At 40.6% G+C, this 26,339-nt stretch overlaps 2 protein-coding genes across 2 annotated transcripts in view; one reads left to right on the top strand and one right to left on the bottom strand.

Annotated features, from left to right (window-relative positions):
• kifap3a (kinesin-associated protein 3a) overlaps positions 1–7,721 on the bottom strand; it is a 36,902-nt gene extending 29,181 nt beyond the window's left edge. The window contains exons 1-8 of the mRNA XM_056377873.1: positions 7,155–7,721; positions 5,818–5,949; positions 5,466–5,611; positions 5,291–5,349; positions 5,050–5,191; positions 2,922–3,021; positions 1,705–1,829; positions 1,429–1,527 (exon numbers count right to left, since the gene is read on the bottom strand). Coding sequence (XP_056233848.1) covers positions 1,429–1,527; positions 1,705–1,829; positions 2,922–3,021; positions 5,050–5,191; positions 5,291–5,349; positions 5,466–5,611; positions 5,818–5,949; positions 7,155–7,195 — 844 coding nt within the window. The 5' untranslated portion in view covers positions 7,196–7,721. The remainder of the gene's footprint in view (positions 1–1,428; positions 1,528–1,704; positions 1,830–2,921; positions 3,022–5,049; positions 5,192–5,290; positions 5,350–5,465; positions 5,612–5,817; positions 5,950–7,154) is intronic.
• A 3,822-nt stretch (positions 7,722–11,543) lies between these two features.
• Positions 11,544–25,209, top strand: ntmt2 (N-terminal Xaa-Pro-Lys N-methyltransferase). The gene is made up of 4 exons (XM_056377675.1): positions 11,544–11,921; positions 18,136–18,308; positions 20,446–20,698; positions 22,069–25,209. The coding sequence occupies exons 1-4, from the start codon at positions 11,723–11,725 to the stop codon at positions 22,323–22,325; spliced, it is 882 nt and encodes a 293-aa protein (XP_056233650.1). The 5' UTR covers positions 11,544–11,722; the 3' UTR covers positions 22,326–25,209.
• Positions 25,210–26,339: the final 1,130 nt, after the last annotated feature.

Raw genomic sequence — 26,339 nt, 5'->3', positions numbered from 1 at the left:
GCAGGGCAGCGGGGCTGAAGAGGTTAAATAAACGGGCCTGGAGTCACAGTGAGTATACTAGTGTTTGCTCATAGCACATTATTCAACAGCAGTCTGAGAGCACGCCAAGTTCAATTAAGTCTAGAGTAAACTGCCAACATTAGTCTTAAAAACAGATCACGCCGACCCCACAACGAAAAAACTTTGATAAAAAACAGTTTATGCTGCTGAGGACAAGAAACAGGCAGTTAATGTATCTCTGTATATCAGAACAAGCCTGTGCTCAAAGGCTGCAGCCCTCAGCTTTATTGTTGCTCACATTTTACTTGATCTTTGAAGCATAAGTTCCATGTAGGGGCGGGAGATGTAGCCATAATATCTTTCCCTTTATCAGAGAAACTCTGGGTATATTATACATATTTATATGTTATACATTATATGTATATAACGCACAGTATGTAACTTAGCTTCTCCCAGTTTGCGATGTGACAGTCGTTCAGGAAGTTTTTACCAGGAGCCGAACTATCAACAGAGGTCTCCTCCTCTCTACAACCAGCAGACCAGGGGATTTGAAGCAGTAAAAATACTGAATAAAGCAGTTTCACATCAAAAATCTGTGATTTGTTTACACTATAAGGTGGACACAGGGCATCAGGGAAGGGTTGGGAGCTGAGCTGCCCCTAATGTTAGTTCAGCTTGTTTCTCTGATAACTTAAGATCCAGACCTTCCGGAGGTTTTTACCAGCAGTCGAATTACACACAGAGGTGTCCTCCTCTGCAGAACCAATGGACCATGGGATTAAAACTGGTACAAACACTGAATAAAACAGTTTCACGATAAAATCTGTGATTCACCGACACTATTCGGCAGACACAGAATGTCGGGGAGGGGCTGGGAGCTGTGCTGTCTAACATTTACTCAGCTTTTTTCTATGATGACTTACAACTAAAATTCTTCATCAGGTTAAAATATATAGTTGAAAACGACAAAGGTGTAAAAAGTGCATCTTAAAAATTTGGCTTCAAACTGGATAAATTCATTTTGATGCTTCTGGCAGGAAACCACAACACTGACGCCTATGCATAGGGGATATGATGTCATTGACATGCGACCAAATGAAACAGAGCAATACCATGATCAAAATCATGGTATTGCTCTGCAATGGTTTGAGAATTGATGGAAACATTTGGAATACTGTAAAAACACAACTAAAAAATACATATAATATTGTGTAGATATAGTCGTCTTTAAAAAATTTTAATGTGGAAAAGTTACATATAACTTTAACCTATTGTAGAAACTGTATAAAAAGCACAATGATAAAGAGAACAGATTTGTGACAGATATTTTAGATATTTTGATGAAGCACTAAAATACATCATCTTATCACAATATATCAGCATGAAGAGTTGATTAATAATAATTACATCCTAAAATGTTTGTAGTACCTCTGAGAAGCTGCTCCTGCTTGGTCAGAAGACTCTGGTACTTTCTGAAAGACTTCTCGTGTTCTTTCTTCAGATTTTGGTTGTCAGAGAATTCTTCATGTGAAATCAGTCAAGGGACAAAAATGTGTCACAGTATAGAGCCCCAGCTTTTGTCCTCTTGTACCATGAACACTGCCATTTATCTGACTTTCTCTATCCCCTTTTACAAATATATAAAATAGCTAAACACACTAACATCATCTATTTAATTTAGCAGATGACTGCGTGAAAGGATATAGGCCTTCTTCTTCTTCTGCAGCTCATCTTGCCAGAGGTCATACCTCTTCAGCTCATGCTCGATGATGTTCATACACAGGGCCCCAATCTTGAAATGTGTGACCAGGCCATGGAACTGGGAGAAACTAGAGGAGAAAATTAGGAGGGAGAGAGAGAAAAAGACTTCCATTTATCCAAAAGTGGATTTTCAAAACTGAAATCATATTTGGGATTTCAGCTGGGAGCTGTCATTAAAATGACCCAATCCGTCACCCCTGAAGTAGTTTACAAAGTAAACTGTCAAAGTCAAAACATGCTCCGTCAAAAAGTGTGTCCTGGTCTGACTTATAATCAGTCCAACTTGAACCGTTTCACAATCCAAACAGCATAACACTGAAGATGGAGACGAGCCAAGAATGACGATCAGTTTTCAGGCGTACACATCCTCCTGCAGCCTTAATCAGCTCTGACGGACGTTTATGTATTATTCTAGTGAGGGCTAATTTTAGTGTTTCCCAACCCCCAGTTGGAGAGTGAAACTTCAGTGCTAGGTATGCTGCCAGAGGTGGAGGACTACTGTAAGAAAGAGGGAGAGAGTGGATGGAAGCTTTGCTTGAGGTCAAATTCGACATGAACAACTGGGTTTGTACATCTAATATACGAGTATACACTGTAGGCCAAAAGTATGTGAACATACAGTACTTGTGTCCCTTTGGTCTGGGCTCCAGTGAAGGAAAATCTAGCGTGGATGGCAGGAATAAATGTAGCAAGAGTGATGCGTTTAAAACTAAAACTTAGTGGTGTGGATGTAGCTTTATATTCAAGACAATAGTGTTTAGAACAGTACTTTCTTTCTTTCTACCAACAGTAGTTTGTCTTTGTCCCGTTTCAACATGACAGTGCTCACGTGCACAAAGCAGCTACATAAAGAAATGGCTTTCCCAGTCTGGCCTGGCCTGCACTGACCTCAACCCTATCCAACTCCTTTTAGATGAACTGAAACGCTGACTGTGAGCCAGGCTTTATGGATCTGGTCTGACTTTCCCTTACACTCAGTTGCCAGTTTATTAGGTACAAGTTGCTAAAACTAAAGCAGTCTAATAAACTGTCCTGCACTAAATCCTTCCCTCACAAACATTAAAACCAAGTTCAAAACCATATGACAGTGAAACTTTGAAGCAAAGACACCAAATACTTGTGTCCCTCTGCATTTGTTTAATCTACGGGTTTGTCTTTACCTGGAGAAGCAGAAGAAGACATAGATGATAGTTGTTGCCAGGTCCACACTCTGCTTCCAGTCCTCCCTCAGGACTCGAGCCAGAGCTCCAAGGGCCGCCTCTGACCAGACACACAAAACAAAAATCAACAAAAACACACACAATGTATGTGCAAACACACACGCACAAAAAACACACATATAGGAAAGGTTAGGAAAAAAAAGGGAGCAAGGCAGAAACAAAGGGCTAGAGATGAGAATGTGTGAAAGTCAATCAGAGTCAGACCGAGCAGAGAGCAGCGCAGCTGGAGGTTAATTTAAAGAAGCGTGGGGGAATGCGATGAGGTCGGAGGCTCCTGGAGATTTTGAGCTATGGGTACTTCTCAGCATAAAGACGTGCGTCCCAGGCTTCGTCTCCTCTTTCCACGCTGACCCCAGGCCTCTCGGTTCACACGAACACTCGGCTCTTATCAACACCGGACCGGTTGATGCGGGGCGACAGACAGAGTGAGCTGACGATGCTTTATGACAGATACAAATGAAGCAGTGCCATCTCATGAAGGCAGCGCAGGATGAAGGCTCCGTGCTGTTGCTGAAGAAACAGGCCGGTTGTCACGGAAGGGAGCAGAGCTGGAGCTGAGCTGTGTTTTCTTTTCAAGTCAAAGAGGAGCAGAGTGGACGAGCTGATAAAAGTCAGGAGATTCTACACCGGCACAGTATCTTAAGCTGTCCTACCAATTTTCATCCGAATACAGTGTAAAGTTGAGCAGTTGAGATTTGAAGTTTTAACACTACATTTTCAGAAAATTAAAACATTCCAAATAAATTCAGCGTGAGAGTTCTTTCTCGAACTCAAGGTCCACTTACTAGCTTTTTATGCAGCTTTCAATCCCAACTCAAGGTCTTTGTCAGCAGATGGAGTTTGTTCAGCTGTGGGTTGTTTGCTCAGTTGGAACTTGATAACAGCTCCAGGAGTCAGCGGACGGCCAGAGAGAGAGATTCATATCTGACACCAGAGATCCTCTCTGAGCAAAGACGCGTTACTCTCCACTCATGATACATGACCACCTCAGGGCTGCAGCTAATCAATTAATGTGACAACCATTTTCTCAGTTAATTATAGTTGATTATTCAATAAGAAATAAAAGAAATGAAATAAAACTTGTTTTATCCAACTAAAAACACAAATTTATTCGATTCAAGAAGTTGGAACAAACAACCATTTGGCAGTTTTGTTTGAAAATGACAACAATGAAAACATTTATCAATAATCAACTGATTAATCAACTAATCACTGCAGCTCTTCAACTGAGCAGACTCTGTCCACTGAGGAAGACTGTGAGATGCTGTTGAAAGCTCCAAATAAGCCTGTAGACTTTGAGATTATTGAGGTCAAACTCTGGCGTCAGTTTTGTAGGGAAAACACTCTGAATTAGATCAACTAATCAAACTCAAACTCAAACAGCTACAAAAATATAGAGCACAAAAGGGACATTGACAGTGGACGCTCGGGCAGTTTTGTTTATACGGCACTAGGTATCTGCACAAATATGGTATGAACACATCTTCACAAGGTTGTCACAGGGTGAGTATGGTCCCTGATGACCCTCACAGACAGATGATGGGGGCAGATGGGCAGATGATGGAATTTCTGTTGAGTAAACTACCCCAAACATTCAGTCATTACTGTTTTAAATCTGAATTAATTTATTGATTTCAATTTAATTAAATTGTATCTGTATAGCTCCAACTCATAACATATATTATCTCAGGACACTTTACATGTGACTGTTTTTAATTTAGTGTGAGTGAGTGAGTGAGTGAGTGAGTGAGAGAGTGAGAGAGAGAGGGAGTGAGTGTGTGAGTGTGTGTGTGTGCGTGTGTGCATGTGTGTGTGTAATACATATTAAAGGGTTGGTTTCCATTGGAAGTGCAGTTTTCATTTAATACTGTTGACTCTGTTCTGTGGGTTAACAGGGACATTGTTTCTGCAAAGAGGTGTTACGGTTTCTACTCACCTCTACTGCTCCGAGATAAAGGAAGACATTAAAGAGAGAGAAAAACTGAACAAATAAAACCAAAACTCTCTGCGTGGAGAGATAACTAAGGGTAATTTGGGTGAACCAGCCCTTTAAAAAGTGGAAAGGTACCATTCTGTATGAGTTCCTCCAGGTTGTCTGGGTTACGAGCCAGCTGGAAGATGAGTGTGGCTCCTCTGAGCTTCTCCTGGATGTCCTCGTACAGCAGCTCCACATATTCATCGATGCTGTTGATGCTCGCCTCCTCGTCCAGCTGGAGGACATGAACACAGCTCAACACAAATGTCTTTACCACTGTCTCCTGTACGAAAAACACATGCAAATGCACACATCCTTTTTTTCCAGTTCCTACCTCCACTCCAGTGTAAGGTGTGAAGTCTCGAGGTGAGATACGTTTCTTCTCTTGGTTGTCTGTGAAAGGCAATGATCAGCATCATAAATAGTCCACTGATGATAAACTACGTCCACTTTTAGCATGAGGAATGCTTTGACCTATGAATGTATGATTGTTGTACTTGGACTTGTACCATTTGGCTGCTTGCGGCTTCGCAGATAGAAGAGCAGCTGCTCCACCTCACTGAGTTTTGAGGGGTGAATCAGCCGACACTCCTCAACCACCTTCCGAGCCAAAGAGGATATATCTGTGTTGGCATTCAAGCTTTTCAGGCGAATACTGAGGGCAGCACAAACACATGAACAATTAAAATTACAGCTTTAGACCAAACGTCAGACACCAAGTTGTCAGATATAAGGTAGGTTGCAAAAGCATGACACAGGAATAAATATTATCAGGGATTTGGTTGTCATACTATCATTATCTAAAAGGTTATTAAAGTATGACAGTAAATTCTAAATCCTGAATTTAGGAATTCTTCTCACATTTTCTGACACTCTTTGCGTTCTCCAACCATGGGAACCCCCAGCTCTCCCAGGATAGTTGCTTCCACCTCATACTGAACGACAAGGGCTTTCTCAGTGGGGTGGACATCCAGAGTACAGCCCTTCACTCTCCTGTGGGTCACATTGAAACAAAATAAGCGTGGACTAAAACTCATCAACTTTGTTATGATGGATTTTCTCAACATACTTTGGTGTAGTTTTAGTTCTAGAGCTGTAGTTCCTGGTTTGGGCTAGGCTCTCTAGTTCAAAGGATGGGAAATCTCACTTCTACATACAATGATGTAATGCATTAATAGTGTTCTTCCAAATGTGTGTGAGCAGTTTTGCTTGTCCCTTTCCTGTTTCAATAAGACAATGTGCACAAAGAGAAATTGTTTTTCCCAGTTTCCAAGTTCCCCATCTAACACCTTAAGGAGGAACTGGAACACCAACTGTGAGCCAGACAGACACCAACATCAGTGGCTGACCTCAGTAACACCCATTAAAGATTTACCTTCTATATATTTTGTGATTTTACATTCTTATTCATATGATTTTATCAATATAATTTTTTGTTAAATTGTTTCACTTGTCACTCATTTCCACTTGGTAAATGTATGATGTATTTAATGTTTTCCCTGTGTTTCTGTTTGATTGAAATAAAGTTGATGTAGTGAAGCATGAAATGTAACTCTCGTTTTATTTTGTTTAATTTAATTAATAGATATGTCCAAAAAGGTGCAACTGCTCCAAAACTGATTTTTTGACAGTAACAGCAAGTAAAATAAATGCATCGATTTTCTATGTCAATAAATGAGCCTCAAATAACATAGGTGAGGTGTCAGGTGTCGGTTTATCTTTAGACTTTTTCAGTGGTAAGTTGCAACATTTTCCTCCACAAAACGGCACTTTAACAGTATTTCTAGCAGAAGTGTAAACAGTTATCAGCAGGACAATAACGACATATTGATTATTCATCGTTGTCAAAAATTGACAAATCGATTTAGTTGTTTTTTTTCATCCTCAAATTGCTGCATCACAACTGACTGATTTTACTAGCACACCATAAACAGACATAACATTAGCAGTGATTGGGCTAACGGTTGCTACTGTTAGCTATTTCTCGTTGTTCTTGACAACGCTAAAACAGGAATATCATTAATTGTAGTATCATAGTTGGCTCCGTGGACGGCTAGCTTAACGGTCATTCATGTAAATGGCCTATCGTGCTATCAGTGAACAGCTGAGAATCCTACTGGTGTGTGTTTTACCAACAGGTTAGCTTCCGCTACGAACATAAATAACGTGCTAACAGCGTTCAAGGTAGCAGCCGTTACCTCTTCAGATATTTCGGATCTCCGGCTTGTAAATTGTCCATTTTAGATAATAAAGAAAAGGCACATCATATTCTCTTCTGATGTTGATGGAGACAAGGCGGATGTTATGTATCCCTTCTGCTTGTTGCCAGGGCGGCGACACAGACGTCCGAAGTGTCCAAAGGGGAGAGACTGCTGCCGCCTGTAGTGTCGGAGGACGAGGCTGCTGGAAACCGACATCCTCCTCTCACCCTCCGGACGTCTTTGAACCGACCTGTCTCAGGTTTAATCTTTGTTTAGTCATCTCAGATGGAGTTTGTGCAAATTCCCTGGAACCAGACCAGCAGCAGCAGCAGGGACGTAGCCACAATATTTGAAACCAGGAGTCCTTCAGTGGTCTGACCACCAAATAAAGAGATGATTGAATTGGCCGCTTATCTCTTTTAGAAATTGATTATAACATTTTATACAACAGTTTGTTCCGACCAAGTAATTTGATTGGATGACAGGTATTCCATATCCAATATATTTCCAGAAATAACATTTGAATTAAATTATGTATCGCGTCACAAGAGGGTGAAGGGAGGAAGCCTGGATACTTACTTGAGATATCATGTAAAGCAAGTAGCAGACTAGTGTGTACTGTCCAGTTGTGGAACTATTTATGTTGGCGTAGCCAAATAAATTATAAAATAAACACACAAATCATAGTTTGTTGTTGCTTATTTAACTAATATGGTGCTCATAGATCTGCTGTACAAAATCAATATCACAGGAGAGGGAATGATGTACTGAATATCAGAACGGCTGTGATTGCCTTTGGTACTAGGCTGCAGATTACTCTCAACATCCCTCCCTCTCTGTGATGTAGCTTAATTGCAAAGCAACCCCGCACAAAACAGTCTCTCTGCACCTCCAACTGTTGCCGTAAACATTAATAGTAATAAATTAACCTACTATGTTTAGTTAATTTGGTTTGGCATGGTTTCATTTCTTTATTTGTTCAAACATTTTAAATGTCTTTTTGAAAATATAATTAAGTTTAAAGCACTTTGAGCTGCACCATATATATATGTAAGTTATTATTATTATTGGAATCCATAGTAGCCTACTTCACATGTACTATGTTGACCTGATGATGGGGCAATGGAAAGTCACAGGATCACCAAAGTTATTACAGTTTATCCACATGAATGTCTGAACCAAATTTCATGACTATCCAATATTGGACGGCCCTGTAATGGATTTAAGCCTTAGAATATCAATCCAACACATAACTGACACACCAGCAACAACAATTTAATAATGACAAGTTTTAACAAAGGACTGTTGTATTGAATGCCAATACAAAATACAGGGTCATTTTTCTGCTCACTCAGTGAATATAAAGTATATTCAAGTTTTAAAACAATGCAGCCAAATATATGGGGAAAATATATGGTAATCTGTACCAACAGTGGCCAATGAATGCAAGAAAAGAAATACTCAAAACCAAATTCTAAAATTATTTTATATATGCTCACTTTTTAAGTTTCTAAATGTGTGTATATAAAGAAAGAATACAAATTCTCCTTACAAAAATAAAGCAAAACTGCTGTTCCTCTTTTAGACTGGAATCTATCGGCAGATGTGATGGATGGTCTGGCTGCAGGCTGAAGTCACAGAAGCCACTGGGGTGAGACAGGGTTAGATAATACTGAACATGACCTGGAGTAAAAACGGTCTGTGAACCTGGGGTTTGTTACACTGCTAGTTATGTAACCTGGTTTTGGCTTAAAATATCTTTTGACTATTTTTACTGTGTGTGTTGAGATGCAGTTCAACAAAGTGGGTTCTCTTGGTTACTTAAATCTCTGTAACATTAACCTAACTTCAACCTTAACATTTTGAAATACACTGCACTCTTGCATTTATTCACTTTAGGTTTTGTTGAGGGATTTAACAGAAAAAAATGACTGCTTAAACCAGAGTTGGTTGCAAAAACAGCACAGACAAAAAGTGTTCATGTGAATTTTGGAAACTTTTAAATCAGAACAACTTCCCTGAAGAACTCCACTTTAGCCATGTATCAAGTGAGAAATGAACAAACAACCAATAGTGGGAATAGTTACTGTAACACAGTAAATCTGCTTTCCAGAAAGTATTTGCTTGTCTCAGCACATCTGTCATTCCCCACCTACACCACAGCTGATGTCAACTGTCTAAATTTAGCTGTTGGCTTGTGATGAATATATCAGAATATTATTTGTGTTAGGGTTCAAAAATATATACTATTGTAATGTAAAAATTTGGTTACAATTTTTTAGCTGATAAATTGGAATATTTAGCTCACTTTCCTCACATTTCGCTCATTTTCCTTTCTTTTGAGACAAAAATGTGTGTAAAATATTAATGTGTATGAATCTTGTGTAAAAGTTAAATGTTAAATCTAATCTAAAAGTTCAATGTTAAATCTAAATATGAAATCTAAATATGAAATCTAAATATGAAATTTAAATATTAAATCTAAATTTTAAATCTAAATGTTAAATGTAAATCTAATTGTAAAATGTTAAATATAAATGTTAAATGTAAATCTAAATGTTAAATGTAAATCTAAATGTTAAAATATAAATGTAAATCTAAATGTTAAAGTGTGGGTGGGGCTTTGTGAGCTGAGGCTACTGCAAAGGGGCGTGGCACTTGGATACACTAGCTGGTCAGGTTAGCTAACAGTAGCCTAACTCCCTGTAGAATGCTTTAAGAAGTCAAAATTAAAACTACTTATCTTACCGTTAATAGTGTGGACGGTACTGGTGGAACTGCACCTTGGGGTGCAGCCCGCACACCTGCCTCAATCTCACCGTCATACAGAGAAGTCCTTTCACTCTTCTCACCGACTCCACGGTCAGTGGCGTGGGTGGGGCTGTGTGAGCTGAGGCCAGATACTGAGGCTGCTGCAAGGGGGTGTGGACCAGAGTGCTGGTGCGGATCAGTTGCATATTTTCTAAACATTTAGCTTTACACTTGGTGACCCATTTAGATTTAGATTTAACATTTATATTATGATCTAACATTTAGCTTTAGATTTAACATTTAGATTTCAGGTTTATTTTTTCACAAATAACAATTAAATATAACATGATGTTTTACATGAATTTCTGTCTCAAATGAGAGGAAAATTACCTTAATGTGAAGAAAGTGAACTAAATATTCAAAATATATCAGCTGAAAAATTGTAACCAAAATTTTACATTCGGCACCCCATAATTCCCTGGTCAGTAACTGAAGGATTTCTGGTTGTGTGTAGGTCATTTGTTTTTACAGTATAATATTTGTACCAGTTTTAAAGACAACCCTTATGTTGTGTTTTCCTCAACAAAACAGACATCATCTCCAACCACTGTGGTTTAAACATGTTACCTATCCATTTATATATTGGGTCAAGAAAGGCAGCTGCTAACAGCTAGATAAGTCTCTGACCTATTTTAACTGATCCTGAGGTCAAAGGGCAAGGAGGTCAGTAAGAGTGGCACCCATAGATGGTTAGACCTCATCGCTGAGAAGCTTAGGCAAAATTTGAACCTCAGCAAGTAGTGTATTTATTGGGAACTATTTTCAGCCGTCGATTAAATCCACATTTGGTGCTCCAGTGTGTGTTTGGGGCAGCAGCATGGTGTGTGTGGGAGTCAAAATAAAATACAGTTTGTGTGTTCATGGAGCTCTGTGGCACAGAGGAATAGGTCAAACGTCAAAGGTCAAAAATACACCTACCAATACCTCACTGATTAACATGAAATTTATCATTTGTTTCACCCATGTGCAAACAGAGATGTCAGTTTGTGGTTTTGGTTGGGAATTACTGTACATAATGTAACTGCATTCTTGAGCTTTGCTCTGAACTGGCTAGCTATTTCCCACTGCTTCCAGTCTTTATGCTAAGCTAGGCTAACCATGTACTCACTTCAGCTGTATACTTAACACACTGAAATGAGACTGACTTCCATCTGTCTCTCTTTCACCCTCAGAAAGAGAAACCAAAATTACTTTATTGTGCATTGTAAACAAACCCCTCAAATGTCCAGTTTGGGCCTGTGTATTAAGGGAATAAGATGACTGATGTGTGAAGAACTGTGCTAGTACAGAACAGGAGCCATGTATACAAACTTGAGAAGACGTTGCTAATTTTAGCACCACATCATATGGCAGCAAGGGCTTGAGGTTGGACTCTCATGTGCTGCTGGAACTTGCAGCCTGAAGTCAAGTCACCTTTGAGCATGCTTGTTGGTCCTGAGAGTCTTTAGACAGAAGGAATCTCCCTCCATGTCTCCACCCCCACCCCCACCCCCTCCTTCAGTCCTCCAAAGTCAGTGTCTCTAGCAGGTGATCTGTAAATCTGGTGGGACGTCCTGAACGCCGCCCTGTGAAAAAGATCTCTGCTGATCACTTGAACGCCGACCGAGACGTGTTGAGCGCTCAGCTAGACAGATATAGCAGCAGCTGGAGAAACAGTGTCCCAAACAGGCACCGTAACACTGTGTGTTACTCTCCTCTAACCATTGCTCAGTCAAACACCCTCTGGCTTTCAAACATCGCCTCATACGGCTGAAATGGAGATTTCACTTGAAGACGATAGCGGCACCTCATCGCCCAACTTTGAGTACAAGGGTGCTCATCAAGCCTTCAGGGATCGCTGGAAGGAGACCGATGACACCATGTGCCGCCACAGCATGTCCTTCCACCTGCACCACACGCTGAGGAGCGAGTTCTTCGCCAGCTACCTGTACCTGCTGGAGAAGGTTCCTCTGGGTAAGAGACATAAAGCTCCAACCTCACAAAAGGTCAAAAGGTCAAGATTTACAACCTTTTCTTGACCCTTGACTCTACTAAGTATTGGGCTTAGCTGACAATTAAGCACACTGGTGGTTTTGCATATCTTGGTTGACGACAAATTATTTTGCATTGCTGCTGATTGTTATTCAAAACATACCATATACAGTAAATTATTAATTGATTTATATTTTATTTATTTTCTGCAGTGGCTCTGACAGGCATGAACATTAACATACAGGGAATTTGCACCCCAGCAATAAATATACTATTATTCTAGTTTAGTTAAAGCCACAAATCCATTACCAAGTTAAAGGAGTTTAATTTGATGCTAATTTGAAAAGTCTACACTATTTTACCCACAATAATGTAACCAAATTTCAAATCGTGGGGAAAGGAATGGAAGAGAATGGCCACCAGGAAGATGTTGCACTTTGGAAAGTGGTCAACAGTACTATAAAGTAAATAAATCCTGCTAAATACCAATATGTTCATTTAAAGGTATTATTTATTGGTATTGGGCTCTTTAGTAGCCGATACTCAGGTTTAACATGCTACAAATCAAATATCATCTTACAGTTACAGGCAGCGTTCATGCTATTGATAATGCCTTGTTATAGAAGTATATATTTCTTTAAAGTGTAAATAGTACCATGTAAGTTTGTTTTAACTGCAATTGCTAATGAAGAGCCACTGAACAAAGGCACATATGGATTATACTTCTTACAACATAACAGAAACTTCCAGCCGTATCAGTTACTATCACTCACGCGTAATGCTATAAGGAACATCAGACACTAATTTGGATTGGGTTTAAGTGTCAGGTTCATGTATAAAGAGATGAGGTGCTGCCTTCTTTTCAAACTGTCCTATGTTCTCCGTAACAAAATGTATCTTCCACTACCCTTACTAAAAAACAGAAATATGTCTCTGGGGGTTTCTATCCTTATTATAAACTACAGTGGTCTCTACTGTACTACTGGATAGGACAAAAAGGTTAAGTAATAAAAAGTAAAATGAAATTAAAAACACTCAGGAATTGGACCACTACAGCCTTGCTTGGTCTGGTTGGAGCTTATGGTGGCTACTGCTAATGTGAGCTAATGTCAACAAAGTGTAGATGCATGCGAACATCCAACTTGCTGGCTAAAGTTTATGACCCTGCGAAGTGTAAATTTCGTTTACATACGTGCACGCGTGTGAACACATTTGCCTCTGCAGCCAGTGACTTGTGGTGCAGGGGCATAGCAAGAAGAACCTGCTGGCCGGCCAAGGCCTTTCTATGTGGAGTTTGCATGTTCTCCTCGCGGTTTCCTCTGGGTACTCCAGCCTCCTCCCACAAATCCAAAGACATACAGTTTAGGTTAATTGATAACTCTAAATTGATTGTAGGTGGGAATGTGAGTGTGAATGGTTGTTTGTCTCTATATATCAGCCCTGTGATAGACTGCTGACCTGTCATGACCTGAATGTCACTGCTCAGCAAAAGGTTTGTAGTCTGGCTTTAAGAAAGAGCCTTTTGTTTGCATGAATCAACACTTTTTATGAAAAAAACAGAGAAGGGTGATGGGTGGCATGGCATACAGCCCACTACTGAAACTCCCTCTAAAACATTTGTGTTTGTGTATAGATTAAGCAATGGAGAAACATGTTAATGAGCTTTAGAGGTGTTAGATGTATTGTTAAACTTTGGACAGAACTAGACAAGCTGTTTCCCTCTGCTTCTTTCTTCTTTATGCTGAACAGGCTGCATCCTGACTCCACCTCTGTCTTAACACAGACATGACATTGACATCTAGAAAATAAAGGAACCAAAGTTTCAAGCAAACAAAATATTACTTTTGCTTTAAGATATGAACAGGAAACCCAAGTGTTATGTTTCAACTCTTCATAATGAATGATAGGATATTAGGGCTGGACTATATGTGATGTGATTGTAGCTGTAGTGTAACAAGTGACCCTAACCCTTAATCCACTGTACATTTGCTCATTCTCTCATTTAATATAAAGGAAACAAGTGCAGCCTGATCCTTCCTCAGTTAAGAGTGAACCAACAAACATTGTGATAGTACTCTTCATTGTTGAAGGTTGTAAATTTGAGTTGAACCTAATCCTCTGCAGGCTGCGCACTTGTCCATCATGAGAGCACAAGCTGCAGAAACAGGAGATCCTCACCCGCTGTCCATTCTGGCTCAAAGACGCCTCACTTTCTTACCTCTAACTTGATACAAGGCCCATTAATGGCATGGCATGTCAAGCATGAAAGCACTATCTCATGTCAGTCAACGCTATACATGACAGTCACAGGGCTCCAGTCGGATTATTTACGGACAGCCATGACAGTTTTAAATGGACTGAAAGAAATATAAATCAGCCTTTTTATGTCTCAATAGAGAAAATGACAAATCTAAAACAAATATACAGTGGCAGGAAAGTGTCTGTGAACCCTTTGGAATGACGTGATTTTCTGCATTGATTTGTCATCAAATGTGATTTGATCTTCATCTAAGTCACAAGAATAAACAAACACAATGTGCTTAAAATTATATCACACAAACAATTACAATCCTTTAGGTCTTTATTGAACACATCCATTAAACATTCACAGTGCTGATGAAAAAAAAAGTAAGTGAACCATTGGATTTAATGAGTGGTTGAACCTGCTTTGGCAGCAATACCCTGAAACCAGGTCTTCCAGTAGCTGCTGATCAGACCTGCCCAGTGTTCAGGAGGAAGTTTGGACCCTTCTTCCTTATAGAGCTGCTTCAGCTCATATATTCTCAAGATGTCTGGTGTGAGCGGCTCTCCGAGGTCATTCCACAGCGTCTCTAGCCTACTGGATTAAGGTCTGGACTCTGACTGGATCCGATCTTTGTTTGAAGTCATTCTGTAGTAGATTTTCTTCCATGTTTACGGTCATTGTCTTGCTGCATCACCAGCTTCCCCTGAGCTTCAGCAGGTGGACAGCCACTCTTATATGATCCTGGAAGAAACCTTGATAAACTTGGGATTTTTTTCTTCTTCTTGATGATGTCCAGGCTCAGAGGCAGCAAAGCCCCAAATCATGCATGCTACTACTTCGCCTCTGGTATGATGTTATGATGTTGGTATGCAGAGCCCTTTTTAAACCATGCTGCATGTTCTTCCCAAACAGTTCAACTTTAGTTTCATCAGTGCAAAAAACACCTTACTCACAGAAATGTGATGGAGAGTCAAGGTGCTCTTTGGCAAACTTCTGGTGCAGTGATGCTCCATGCAGCCGTGCACCATGATTTAAATGGTAGACTCATGAACAGAGCTCCAATGATTCCTTTAAGTCTTTAGTTGTTAATCTGAGGTTCTTAGTTACATTACTGATCATTCGGCATTGTGCCTTTGGAGTTATCTTAGCTGGACGTCAACTTCCATGGAGAGTATCCACAGAACTGAATCACCTCCATCTATAGAAAGCTTGTCTGACTTTGAATGATGAAGATCTTTGAGATGATAGCAAATTCAAAGCGTTTTTCAACTTAGCTCTAACCCACACCTCCAATATGGTTTCATTGATATTTACTCCTGACTCCAATTGGCTTTTGTTTGAATGCTGTTTTCAGTATGGACAAGGACAACACAATGACTTGTGGTTTGTTATTTCAAATAGATTCTGTTGGTTCATTATTGTAACTTAGATGAAGATCTGATCATAAATGCAGGTAGTTCTAAAGGTTTCACTTACTTTTTCTTGCCACTCTACTTTACACATGTTGGAGGGGTGTTAAATTTGGGCCAAAGACATCGGAAATAAACATGAATCTTCAGATTCTGTATCGCTTGATCACATGTCTCGGATTCTGGTCAGGTCAGCCTTTTCTGCAGCCTCTTATCAGCGGGTCTGGTGAGAGATAGATGATCACGGTGGCACTAGATTGACTCTTCCTTGGCAGACGACTTCGTTGTCAGACAGTCTTCCCTCCCTCTCAGTCTTGCTCCATGTTTCTATACTTACCCTTCCTCTGAAAGCTTCCCCAGGGGGTCACATGACATGTAGCTGCCCATTCTAGGTATTCCAATCAAACCTGATGCCAGGACGAAATCCTGAAATATATCATAAAGAAGCATGATTTTTTCTGTTTCTACACCCTGTTTTCAGCGAGACTTCAATCTGTTTCCTGGCTCTTTGCCTCGTCCTGATGTTTCTAACATGGAGGACGGGGTCCAGCTGGAAATAAATCCCCCCTCTCAGTGTTTCACCATGGTGTCATGAATTCTGCCACTGGAGATCCTTGACAAGCAGATGGACGTTCCCCCGTGACCCGCGCCTCCCCAACCCCTCACCCCCTGTACGCCAGGAACGTGTCGTCTAAGCCTTCGGAAATGTTGCGTTCATTCTGCAGGATTTATTTCAGCTCAGCAGAACTGAGGCAGTGAAAGGTTGGGATAGTTTAACAATCCACGTGTTAAGTTCCTTAATGTCACAGTATGTCATTGACATCATATTACAAAAGAAGAGTATAGTAGTGCAGCACATGTCTGAGCATTTTCAATAGAATATACACAACAGTTGAGAACCGTTGGGGTTTTAGATGCAGACAATCCTTCATGTTATCTTATATCTTAAAACAGCTGAGCAGAGTGTAAGAGAAGCGCAGCATGTTCTTATTTATAGTGTTCTGGTAATCAAATTATCATTCTACATGTCCTTTGAGATTGTGAACAGAGATCCTCTCCATGCAAAACAGTCCACTGTCATGTTGTGTGTCTTGTTACAAATACCCAGGTCCTAGTTCCTAATTACCCGCCTAAAGCTGTAATATCTAGTGTAACTTTACGTTTCGGGATCACCTTTAACCATTGTTAAGTTTTTGCTGTTTGATCTTAGCTGACTGGTGAGTCTGGTCTTCACTAAAATATCTCAACAATTGCTGGTGAGGTTGTAATGAAATTTGTTGTGTATCTCACCCAGAGAAGATCTCATCGATCTCACTGTCAGCGCCACCTTCAGGACAAAATATCGAAAGATTAAAATCATGGACTTCACTACAAAATTGTCGTGGCCAAAAGAATTCACGATAACAATATTATCATGATATGTACAGAAAATTTGAAAAAAAAAAAGTTAAAGCTATCAGCCAAATTAATTTTTAACTAAGTTTACTGTGTGTTTTGTCTCTTTTTTCGTAAATGAATTAGATTTAAATACAAATGTAGAGCGGTGAAGACAGAGTCTGTAAACATAACTGAAAAAGGTGAAGAAAATAAACAATTACACTAAATGGATGGTGAAAAGGCAACCAGATGAAACAATGTAACGTTATCGTTAATATAAGTACAGTGTATAGAAACACCCCTTCTGCATGTTCATGCTCCCAAGAGGATGAACCCTTTTGAGCTTTGAGTTTTGAGCTGTAGTGCCACCCACAGGTCAAATCTTACATTTGTAGCCCCATTACTGATAAGACTCATAAGATGCATTCAGATTGATACACATGTCCCACATTTTACACTTCTCCTGTGTTTTATTTGAAGTGCTGATCCATAAGAAGATATATTTGTGATTTTAAGAACCAAAAACCATCTCAGTGTACTATAGTTTTACATCTCCTCTCTCAGGCTTCTCTCTGGAGCTCTAGTAACAACAGGTCGGTGAGCCAATCAGAAGAGAGGAGGCGCTGAGCCTCTCTTCTGATTGGCTGAGTGATCGAATAGAAATGTAGTAGATTTCAGGTAAACACTCAGAGAAACCAAATCGTGCAAGGTTGGATGGTGGGTCCAGGTGGGCGGGGCTTGGTGACTGCTTTGTTGTGACATCACAAAGTAACACAAGTCCTGTGTGCATTTCTCTGTGGACTGAGCGCTTTGATACTTTCACAGTGTTAATATAGAACCTAGACCTGCTTTATAATCAAACAAGACATGGACATCTAACTTTATACTATATGGGACCTTTAAGACATTAAGCCTCAGGAACAGTAACATTTCAAGCTGAAACATTTGATTCATGCAGATGCAGATATTATCACATGCACTGGCGACACTTTTGTCATCTGCGTTTTAAAGAACCTCTAGAAGGCCTCTAGAGTCTTCAGAGCTTTAGTTTAGTTTGTAGTACTGTTCATCCTGGTGTTTAGTGTCTTTTTAAAGAGTAATGACAAGTATTGAGAATGTTTTCAATATTTAACTTCTCTTTCTGTCCGTCCACGTGTCCTTACAGTGAAGCTGTTCCCGGTCACCTGTGAGTACATCAAAGGAGAGAAACAGTTTTACTACCGAGCTCAGCAGTTCTATGAGGACGTGCCTGCCTCAGAGGAGGGCATGATGGGAGATTTTGTGGAGATTTCCAACGTTGATCTGGAGGGCTCCCGGCAATTTCTGAAGAGGTTTGTGGTGAGTCCAGCTGAGAAACACAAAATACTACCTCACATTCAAGTTGACCGTAGATGAAAGGTTCGGTCTCTGCGGGGAACCTGAAGCTCTGCTGCTGCTCCATCACTCAATCAGAAGCCACAGTAAAGTTTTGTCCATTACTGTATCAATTTACACTCTTGTAGCTATCTGTGAATGCACATGTCAGGATCTATTTTGAGCCGAGGAGCTCATCGTCCTGACTGTATGGGTGGAGGCGAGTTTCTAATAGTGGCACAGACTTGATGCCGGCCCCATAAACACCCATACAGAACCAACAGCTGTTAAACACTTTGTACTATGGTCATTTTTACTAGCACTAATTTGTTCACAGTGGAAAAGTAAAACATTCTAAATTTTTTCTTTTTAAAAATGAACTATTGTTTCATAAATCACAATGTGGTGTATAACTGGCTGATGCTGATGCACCAGCTACATGTCAAACCTTATATACAGTATATCTGAACTTTTGTATGTGCGTGCAGGTTTGACGTTAGGAGGGTTTTTTTTTAGATGTTTGTAGAGACCGAGTGCTAATTCAGGGGAATGGGTTCTGCACAGGGACTGGGCTATTTACAGGATCAATTTTACAGGAGGTCTTATTATAAACTGCTAAGACTGGATGCTTTAGAAGACTTACAGATGACTAAGTGGCCACTTTTTCACTGGTGCAAATGTAAACATGACAAGCCCTGATTTAACACAGCTCAGTTGTGTCACAGTGTTCATACAGGACTACTGGTTCACACAGAACATTTATTATGTGAAATATCAGTTTTCTGTTCTCTGCACTCAAGTTCTGTCTGTCGTGAGACAGTGATGGGTTACAGAGTTTGATTTATTACAAGAAAATATATAGTAATATATAAGTTTCACTGACAATCATTGCAGAAAACAAATGACTTTCATTGTTCATTAATCTGTTGATAATTTTTGATGAATTGATTTATCTAGAAAATATAAAACATAGTGGAAAAATTCACAGATCAAATTCTGAACCAGCACTTTTGGCAATTTCGCTTTGTAAACACTACAGTAGGCTTGAGGATATGAAAAAAAATTAATTTAAACCAAAAGTTTGTGGCTCAGTTTAATCTGGATGCATTCTGAATATTTTCCTATACCACATTTACTTTCAATGGAAATGTCAGGTTTAAACAGGCGCTTGTTCACGGCCAGGGACAATGATGTGTGGCTGAACACAGACTTGTAGTCGACGCAGTGTAACAGAATACTATCCCAATGACGTGACCCTTTGAAATGTTGCACTGCATTACATAATCAAGTTTAAAAGCATTCATGCCATCTTATAATTGTGTGGTACGTGTTTCTTTAGAGGCTTTAGAGTTGGTGATGTTTGAGTTTTTGGTTTTTGTTTGAGACTGACTTTTAACTCCTCACTTGAAAGCAGAGATCTTGAATGATAAGAGTCTCTTCCAACAACTCCTCTACAAGTGTGTGCTCAGCCACACATCATCGTCTTTCAAAGTCTCCTCTCTGGCTGTGAACAGGCTCCCGTTTAAACCTGACATCTCCATTAAAAATAAGTGTGGCAGGAAAAGATTTAGAATACATCCAGATTAAACTGAGCTACATGCACACACAGCAATGTGGCACTAATTCACCGAAACCAGGAAGCATCCTGTAACAAGCACGGAGCTCCTCGGGGCCCCATCTTTCATACAATCACACACCGGGGCCCCTGATGTGGAGGGGTTGGAGTGAGGTCAGAATACCAAATGAAAAGGAAGAAAAACCAGCGTGATTCAAGTGAGGAGGCTTTTTGTTTCCCTGTGGTAAAGTTCATAGTTCTGCTGCCCCGAGGAACTGAGGTCTACTTGTTTGTGGTGTCGGTGCTTTTGAGGTGCAGAGGCCTGACATCTGGCAACACAGAGAATAGTATGGACCCCTATATGATATGGTAATAACATGCTGCAGGGAAATAGAAATTTAAGTGTACATTTTGTTTTCTTTGAGACGTAAATTCAGGCCTTATTTTTCATGACTGCCTCAGTTTCATTTCAAACAACCGTCTTCAGTTAAGGTATTTTACCTACTTCATGAAACCTCTAAACACAGCTGGATTTTGCAACATTTATGAATGTTTTTTCACCTCCAGGGTCCCGGTAAGGCCGGCACACACTGTGCCCTGGACTGTGGCTCCGGGATCGGGCGCGTGAGCAAAGGTGTCCTCCTTCCTGTGTTTGAGAAAATGGAGCTGGCGGACATGATGGAGCACTTCCTGCTCCACGCGCACGAGGAGTACCTGGGCGACGACGCCGATCGCATTGAGACCTACTACTGCTACAACCTGCAAGAACTCACGCCTCCGAAAAACAAGTACGACGTGATCTGGATGCAGTGGGTGGCATGTAAGTATGAGAGGCGTCCCAGTCTCCAGTCTGACAGATTTGAATGAAGTGGCACCTTTGGAGACCTGCAGAATAGTGTCATGTTGAGTTAATGAAGAGGGACTCTCCTTATTTCAACCCTACCTCCAGACAAAATTTCAATTTTGGACAATTTAGCAAAACTGGATTACATTCAAAACCAACATTTTCTTAAAGCAGCAGTAATCAACATTTCAATAAGACAAAAATCAACAATGTGACAGTGTGAAAGTGTGAAAACCTACAGAGAACTATCAGCTGAATCTGCAGCCGTCCTCAGCTTTATGGAGCTTGACAGTGAGTTTCAGCTCATTTGTCCGGACCACAACTTGACTGTTCTGGTTCACTCCCTCCGCTCCCATAGCGTCATTCTCGATCACTGTCCACTACCTGCTCAGCAGCAAACAACAGACAGACACAGGTAAAGCCAGATATTTCCCCCAGGAAGTGGTGGAGACCAAAAACAGAGCTAAAAGAGAGGGAATAGTTGCAGTTATGGCACAAACACAAGCGGTTGATTGTCCAACATCCAGGTTTGACGTTCAAGTACATCAGGTTCTTGTTTACTAGTGAGCAGTGATGTGGGATAATACCATACCATACCTGACACTTATCAGATTATTATTGTTTCTGTGGCTTTCACTGTCTCTTAAATAAGCTTTTAACAAGGAGATAACATGGATCTGAGCTTCACTGCTAAAAGCTACTGATTCATTCAGTGACAAATTTGGAAATTTGTTGCTAAAAATTTCTTTTGTACATGAACCGAACACCTCTACTTCAGATAAGTATGAAAGACTAATAAAACCAGGCACACTGTCTGAACTCAGCCTGAGAGGCAGAATAAAGATCTCAAACACCCAGATGGAGCTTTGACTACAGCTGTTCACTGTTCCTTCGAGTTGAAGGGGTTCAACATCCAATCATGGACGTCTCCCTGTGTGTTCTGGACATGTCCAAATGGAACAAGACTCCTGGTCGGTCCCAGAATATGCTCGAGAAATTATTTATCTCATCTGGCCTGGGAGTGCTGCAGAATCCTTCAGGAAGATCTGGGAAGAAGGTCTTCTGGCCTGGTTTGCTTGGATGGATACATGGGGAAGAAATGGAAAGATCATCTTTCTCTTTCTTTTATGTCAGTACCTGTCGTAACCACCAGATTGCAGTAAATCAGCTGGTGCATAACACAATATAATCTGTTTTTATGTGCTTTGAAGTGTTGCTGACTACATCTACCTGGCCAGGTTTTGGCGAACACTAGTTGGAAAGCTACTGGAAACAAAGATCTCTACAGGGACTGGTTTCTCAGTTGTTTCATTTTGTTCCACACCTGTCTTCTTCTTCTTCTTCAGGTCACCTAACAGACAAGGACCTGATGAACTTCCTGTTTCGATGTAAGAAGAGCCTTCGTCCAAATGGAGTCATCATAATGAAGGAAAACATGGCGCGGCAGGGCTGCAAGCTGGACCCCATCGACAGCAGCATCAGCCGCCACCTGGACATCATGCAGAGCATCATTGCCAAGGCCGGCTTGGAGGTCCTGGCTGTGGAGAAACAGGAAGGCTTCCCTGAGGTCATCATGCCGGTCTGGATGATCGCTATGAAATAGAAATGTCATTATTACTATGATTGTTGTTTGCTCCATTTGTCAGAAACTAAGAGGAAAATAAACCCTAAAGCTGAATTCACATGTTATTCCAGTTCTGTTAAAATCTAGATTTGTGGGGCGTCGTGTAGCTCAGTGGGTTAAGCAGGCGCCCCATGTGTAGAGGCCACAGTCCTCGCTGCAGCTGGCCCCGGTTCGACTCCCGCATCGGACGGCCCCTTGCTGCGTGTCATTCCCCCTCTGTCTCTCTACTGTCCTGTCCATTAAAGGCACAAAAAGCCCAAAAAAATAACTTAAAAAAAAAAAAAAAAATCTAGATTTGTGATTGATTGCAAAAAAACAAATCTTCACAATGTCATCAGGAGATAAATCCTGAAGCAGCAGTGTGGACAGCATCATGGCACTCAGGGTGATTTTATGGAGATGGGAGGACTTTTTCTGCTTTGCGCTGAAATGAAATAAAACTTTACCGAAACATTAAACTTCTACAGAAGCACTCTGTGCGTCCACAAAGCCAGGCTGTAATTTATTGTCCGTCGACCACCTCCAGGTTTTGTATCGTGATGACATCAAACCTCGGAGCCTCAATTCTCTGTGGGAGAGGCTTGTTCCTGTCTGAACCAGAGGGTCATTGGAATAACATGTGAATTTGGGTTTTCTGTTGGGTTTCTCCTCTGACTGAATAGCCTGTATCCATTTTTGACTAAATCAAACCTTTGAGTACAGCCTGTCAACAACAATGATGTATATGATAGATTGGGATTTAAAAACAATATTTCACTATTTTATGTTTTAGTATCCAATATACAGTGGCCCTGAGATTTCAATGCACTTCAACTTAAGAAAACACATGCAAACACACTGCAAATTCAGAAAAGATCTTCATCAATTTGACAACACATGCGCCGCAAAAGAATCACAACACATGCAAATAAACAAACGTGCTCAGATCAGTCCTACAACACAACGGAAGTGTTTCCAGGGGACACTAAAAAGTGATGAACCTGGCTGGGACTTGTTGTTCAATGCCCATTTGTGACTTTTGAAGTTAAAAGGATTGAATAACAAGTGCGTTACTGCAGGTTCATCACTTTTCATCACTAGTTATTTTTTGCCTTAATTCGGATAGCAAGAGAGAGACAAGGAGAGAGAGAGAGAGAGAGAGGAGAGAGAGAGAGAGAGAGAGAGAGAGAGAGAGGGTGATCTGGCACACAAGGCCACGGGTTGAACTTGAACCTGAGCCACTGCAGTTAGGATTTGACCTTCATGCCGCGGCCCCCCCCCCCCCCCCCCCCCCCCCCCCAACACACACACACACACTCACACACTTGTGTCCGCTGGAAACACGTTGTGTTTGTTTATTTGCATGTGTTTTCCGGGCCGCTGCATAGATACGTTATCTGGATCATGACATCTGATCACAGGCCTTTTACATTCACAACTGCTCTTGTTATTCTCACTTTGCCCAAATGCATCTCAGGTCAGGGAAACCAAGGCAGGAATCGCTCATAGAGAGAGCGCCTCCAGCTGCAAAAGCAAGGGTCGTGTGACAGATGGAGACAGTTAAGCTAACGTTGAGATGAGTTTGAGTCAACGTCGGTCAGGTCAGAAGACGACATGTTTGAAAATGGAAAAAAAAAAAATCTGTGGGTGTGGAGAAAGAAAGAAGCTTCTCATCTCTGCTGCAGGCTACATCCCGCAGGATACATTAGCACCTGCTAGTATAACACATCCAGTTGTATTGTGGGTAATCTAGGCACCAGGTTTTGAAAAAAAAAATTATATCTCTGGCTGTTTTTGCTGCATTAATCAATTATTTAACATGATATCCTCATCTTCCTTGACATTTTCTTTGATGCTTGAGAGTTTTTCCTCACTGCAGAGTAGCATCACACAACTCTGGGAATTCAGCATCAAAGGTCCCATATTTTACACCTTTTCTGTGTTTTGTATGAAGTTTTCATATCCATAAGAAGATATATTTGTAGTCTCAATGTTGTTTTACATCTCAGGCTTTTCTCTGGGGTTCTAGTAACAACAGGTTGAATGAAAATATAGCAGATTTCAGGTAAAACACTCAAAGAAACCAAATCCTGCAAGGTTGAATGGTGGGTCCAGGTGGCTTGATGACTTTTTTGTTGTGACATCACAAAGTCATACACATCCTGACGGCTGGTTTAAAGGCTCAGTTTCTGAATACAGGCTGTGTGCATTTCTCTGTGGACTGAGCGCTTTGATACTTTCACAGTATTAATATAGAACTTAGACCTGCTTTATAATCAAACAACACATGGACATCTACCTTTAGACTATATGGGACCTTTAACTTTATTTTTTCTCCTTTGTCCTCTCTTTCTTCGTTACAGTAAAATTGTTACCGCCATAACTTCCGCCTCCCATCAATGTTCAAAGTAAAATGAATTTGAACTTTGCCTGCAAAACATGGTCGAAAATTTTTGTTTGTGATGCAAAGTAGATCTTGTGTGTTTGGTGCGAAGGCACTTTTATACTGTAAGAAGATAATCAGAGCCAGTAGAGAAGCCTGCTAGCACCAGTGCTAGTTGGCTCACCTCTAAGACCTATGTCCTGCACGCTGTACAGTAGCCAGTGACCTTTGATTGTTTTGTGATTGCTGTGCATACTGTGTGCATTTACATCAGCTTCAACTTGTGTTTTTCCTGACCCAGATAAGATATCCAGATACAGACCACATGTCAATGACAATATGGCACGTAGATACTGTTGCTTTATATTGCAGGAGAAATTATGTTCACTCATTGTATTTAGCACAGGTTGATCAAATGTAAATATTAATTTTGATTTTATGTGAGAATGTGTTTTATACTTTTACTTGTAATATTGCAGATAAACAGATATTTGATTTTTATATTGATTTCTTCTGTGTGGTGTTTAAATTTAGACTGGAGTTGTGTTGTGTCACTTAAATTCCACTTGCTATAACAACATCAATACACTGAGCTGAAGTTGTGATGTCTCGCCAAACACTTAAAGCATATGGATGTAGTTTTATGATTTTTAAATGCTCTTTTCATATATAATGTTTTTCATCCCATGTTTCAAACAAAGGCTAATAGGATTAGAGAGGGGTAATCACAGTTGGCTATTACAATCAAGGCTGAAGCATAATTGCTTACCAATTTTCCCTAAATATTCCTACAGTGCAGCCGGTCCACGCCCCTGACAGTGACCGAGCTGCAATCTTCCACAGCCCGGCTCAAAACACACCAGATAATTGAGATCCTCTCAAATCGTTATGGTAATTCTCCTAAGTATTATTACTGTTATTATTTTTTTTAGACTAACAGTAGAAGCAGCACATTGTTTTGAGCTAATGACTTTCAGCTGGGCCCCTGAGGTGGATGTGGGGGGGTTGATTATTTCCTGGTTTTGACAGACAGTGCCTGCTTTCATATCTGCCCTGGCTTCATTTCAGGCCTGTCAGATGTTGTCTGCATAAAACACATCCAGGAGTCGCCTCAAATATTCAGCGTTTGCGTGCATAAGCACTCGACAGGAGCAGCGTGGAGTTGTTCCTCCCTGAGCTTTTTATGAAAGGATAGTTTGTCAATGAGGAGGCTGGCACCGAGAAAAGTACAAAATCATCAAAGTGTTGAAGGCGAGATGGCGTGAGATGATCTCCGCAGAATGTTTCTCTCGTCAGAATGACTCTTTTGAGATGTGAATAGACCAAACACATTTTCCACATCCCGTATGAATTAAAGATCAAAATGCCCCAAAGTTAAACTTGTAGGTATTTTTTTCTCTCCCCCAGCAAATAGCAGCCAAATGTGCTGTCACCTTTTCAGGAGTGGTTAGCGTCGCTGACAGTCAGGCCTATCATTTCTAATACTGCTCAATGTCCTCTGCAGCTGCTCGGCAGCAGTTTGAATATATTAGCAGGAGTAATGCTAATTTGTCCAGTCACATCAGCACAGCAGAGCTATGGGCTTCAGGGTATATCTCAGACGGCTGACAGAGACAGGAGGAAGTCAGAGA

This window comes from Seriola aureovittata, chromosome 6 (genome assembly GCF_021018895.1).
Source record: "Seriola aureovittata isolate HTS-2021-v1 ecotype China chromosome 6, ASM2101889v1, whole genome shotgun sequence".
In the NCBI taxonomy this organism is placed as follows: domain Eukaryota; kingdom Metazoa; phylum Chordata; class Actinopteri; order Carangiformes; family Carangidae; genus Seriola; species Seriola aureovittata.
This window is presented reverse-complemented; position numbering and strand designations above follow the sequence as displayed.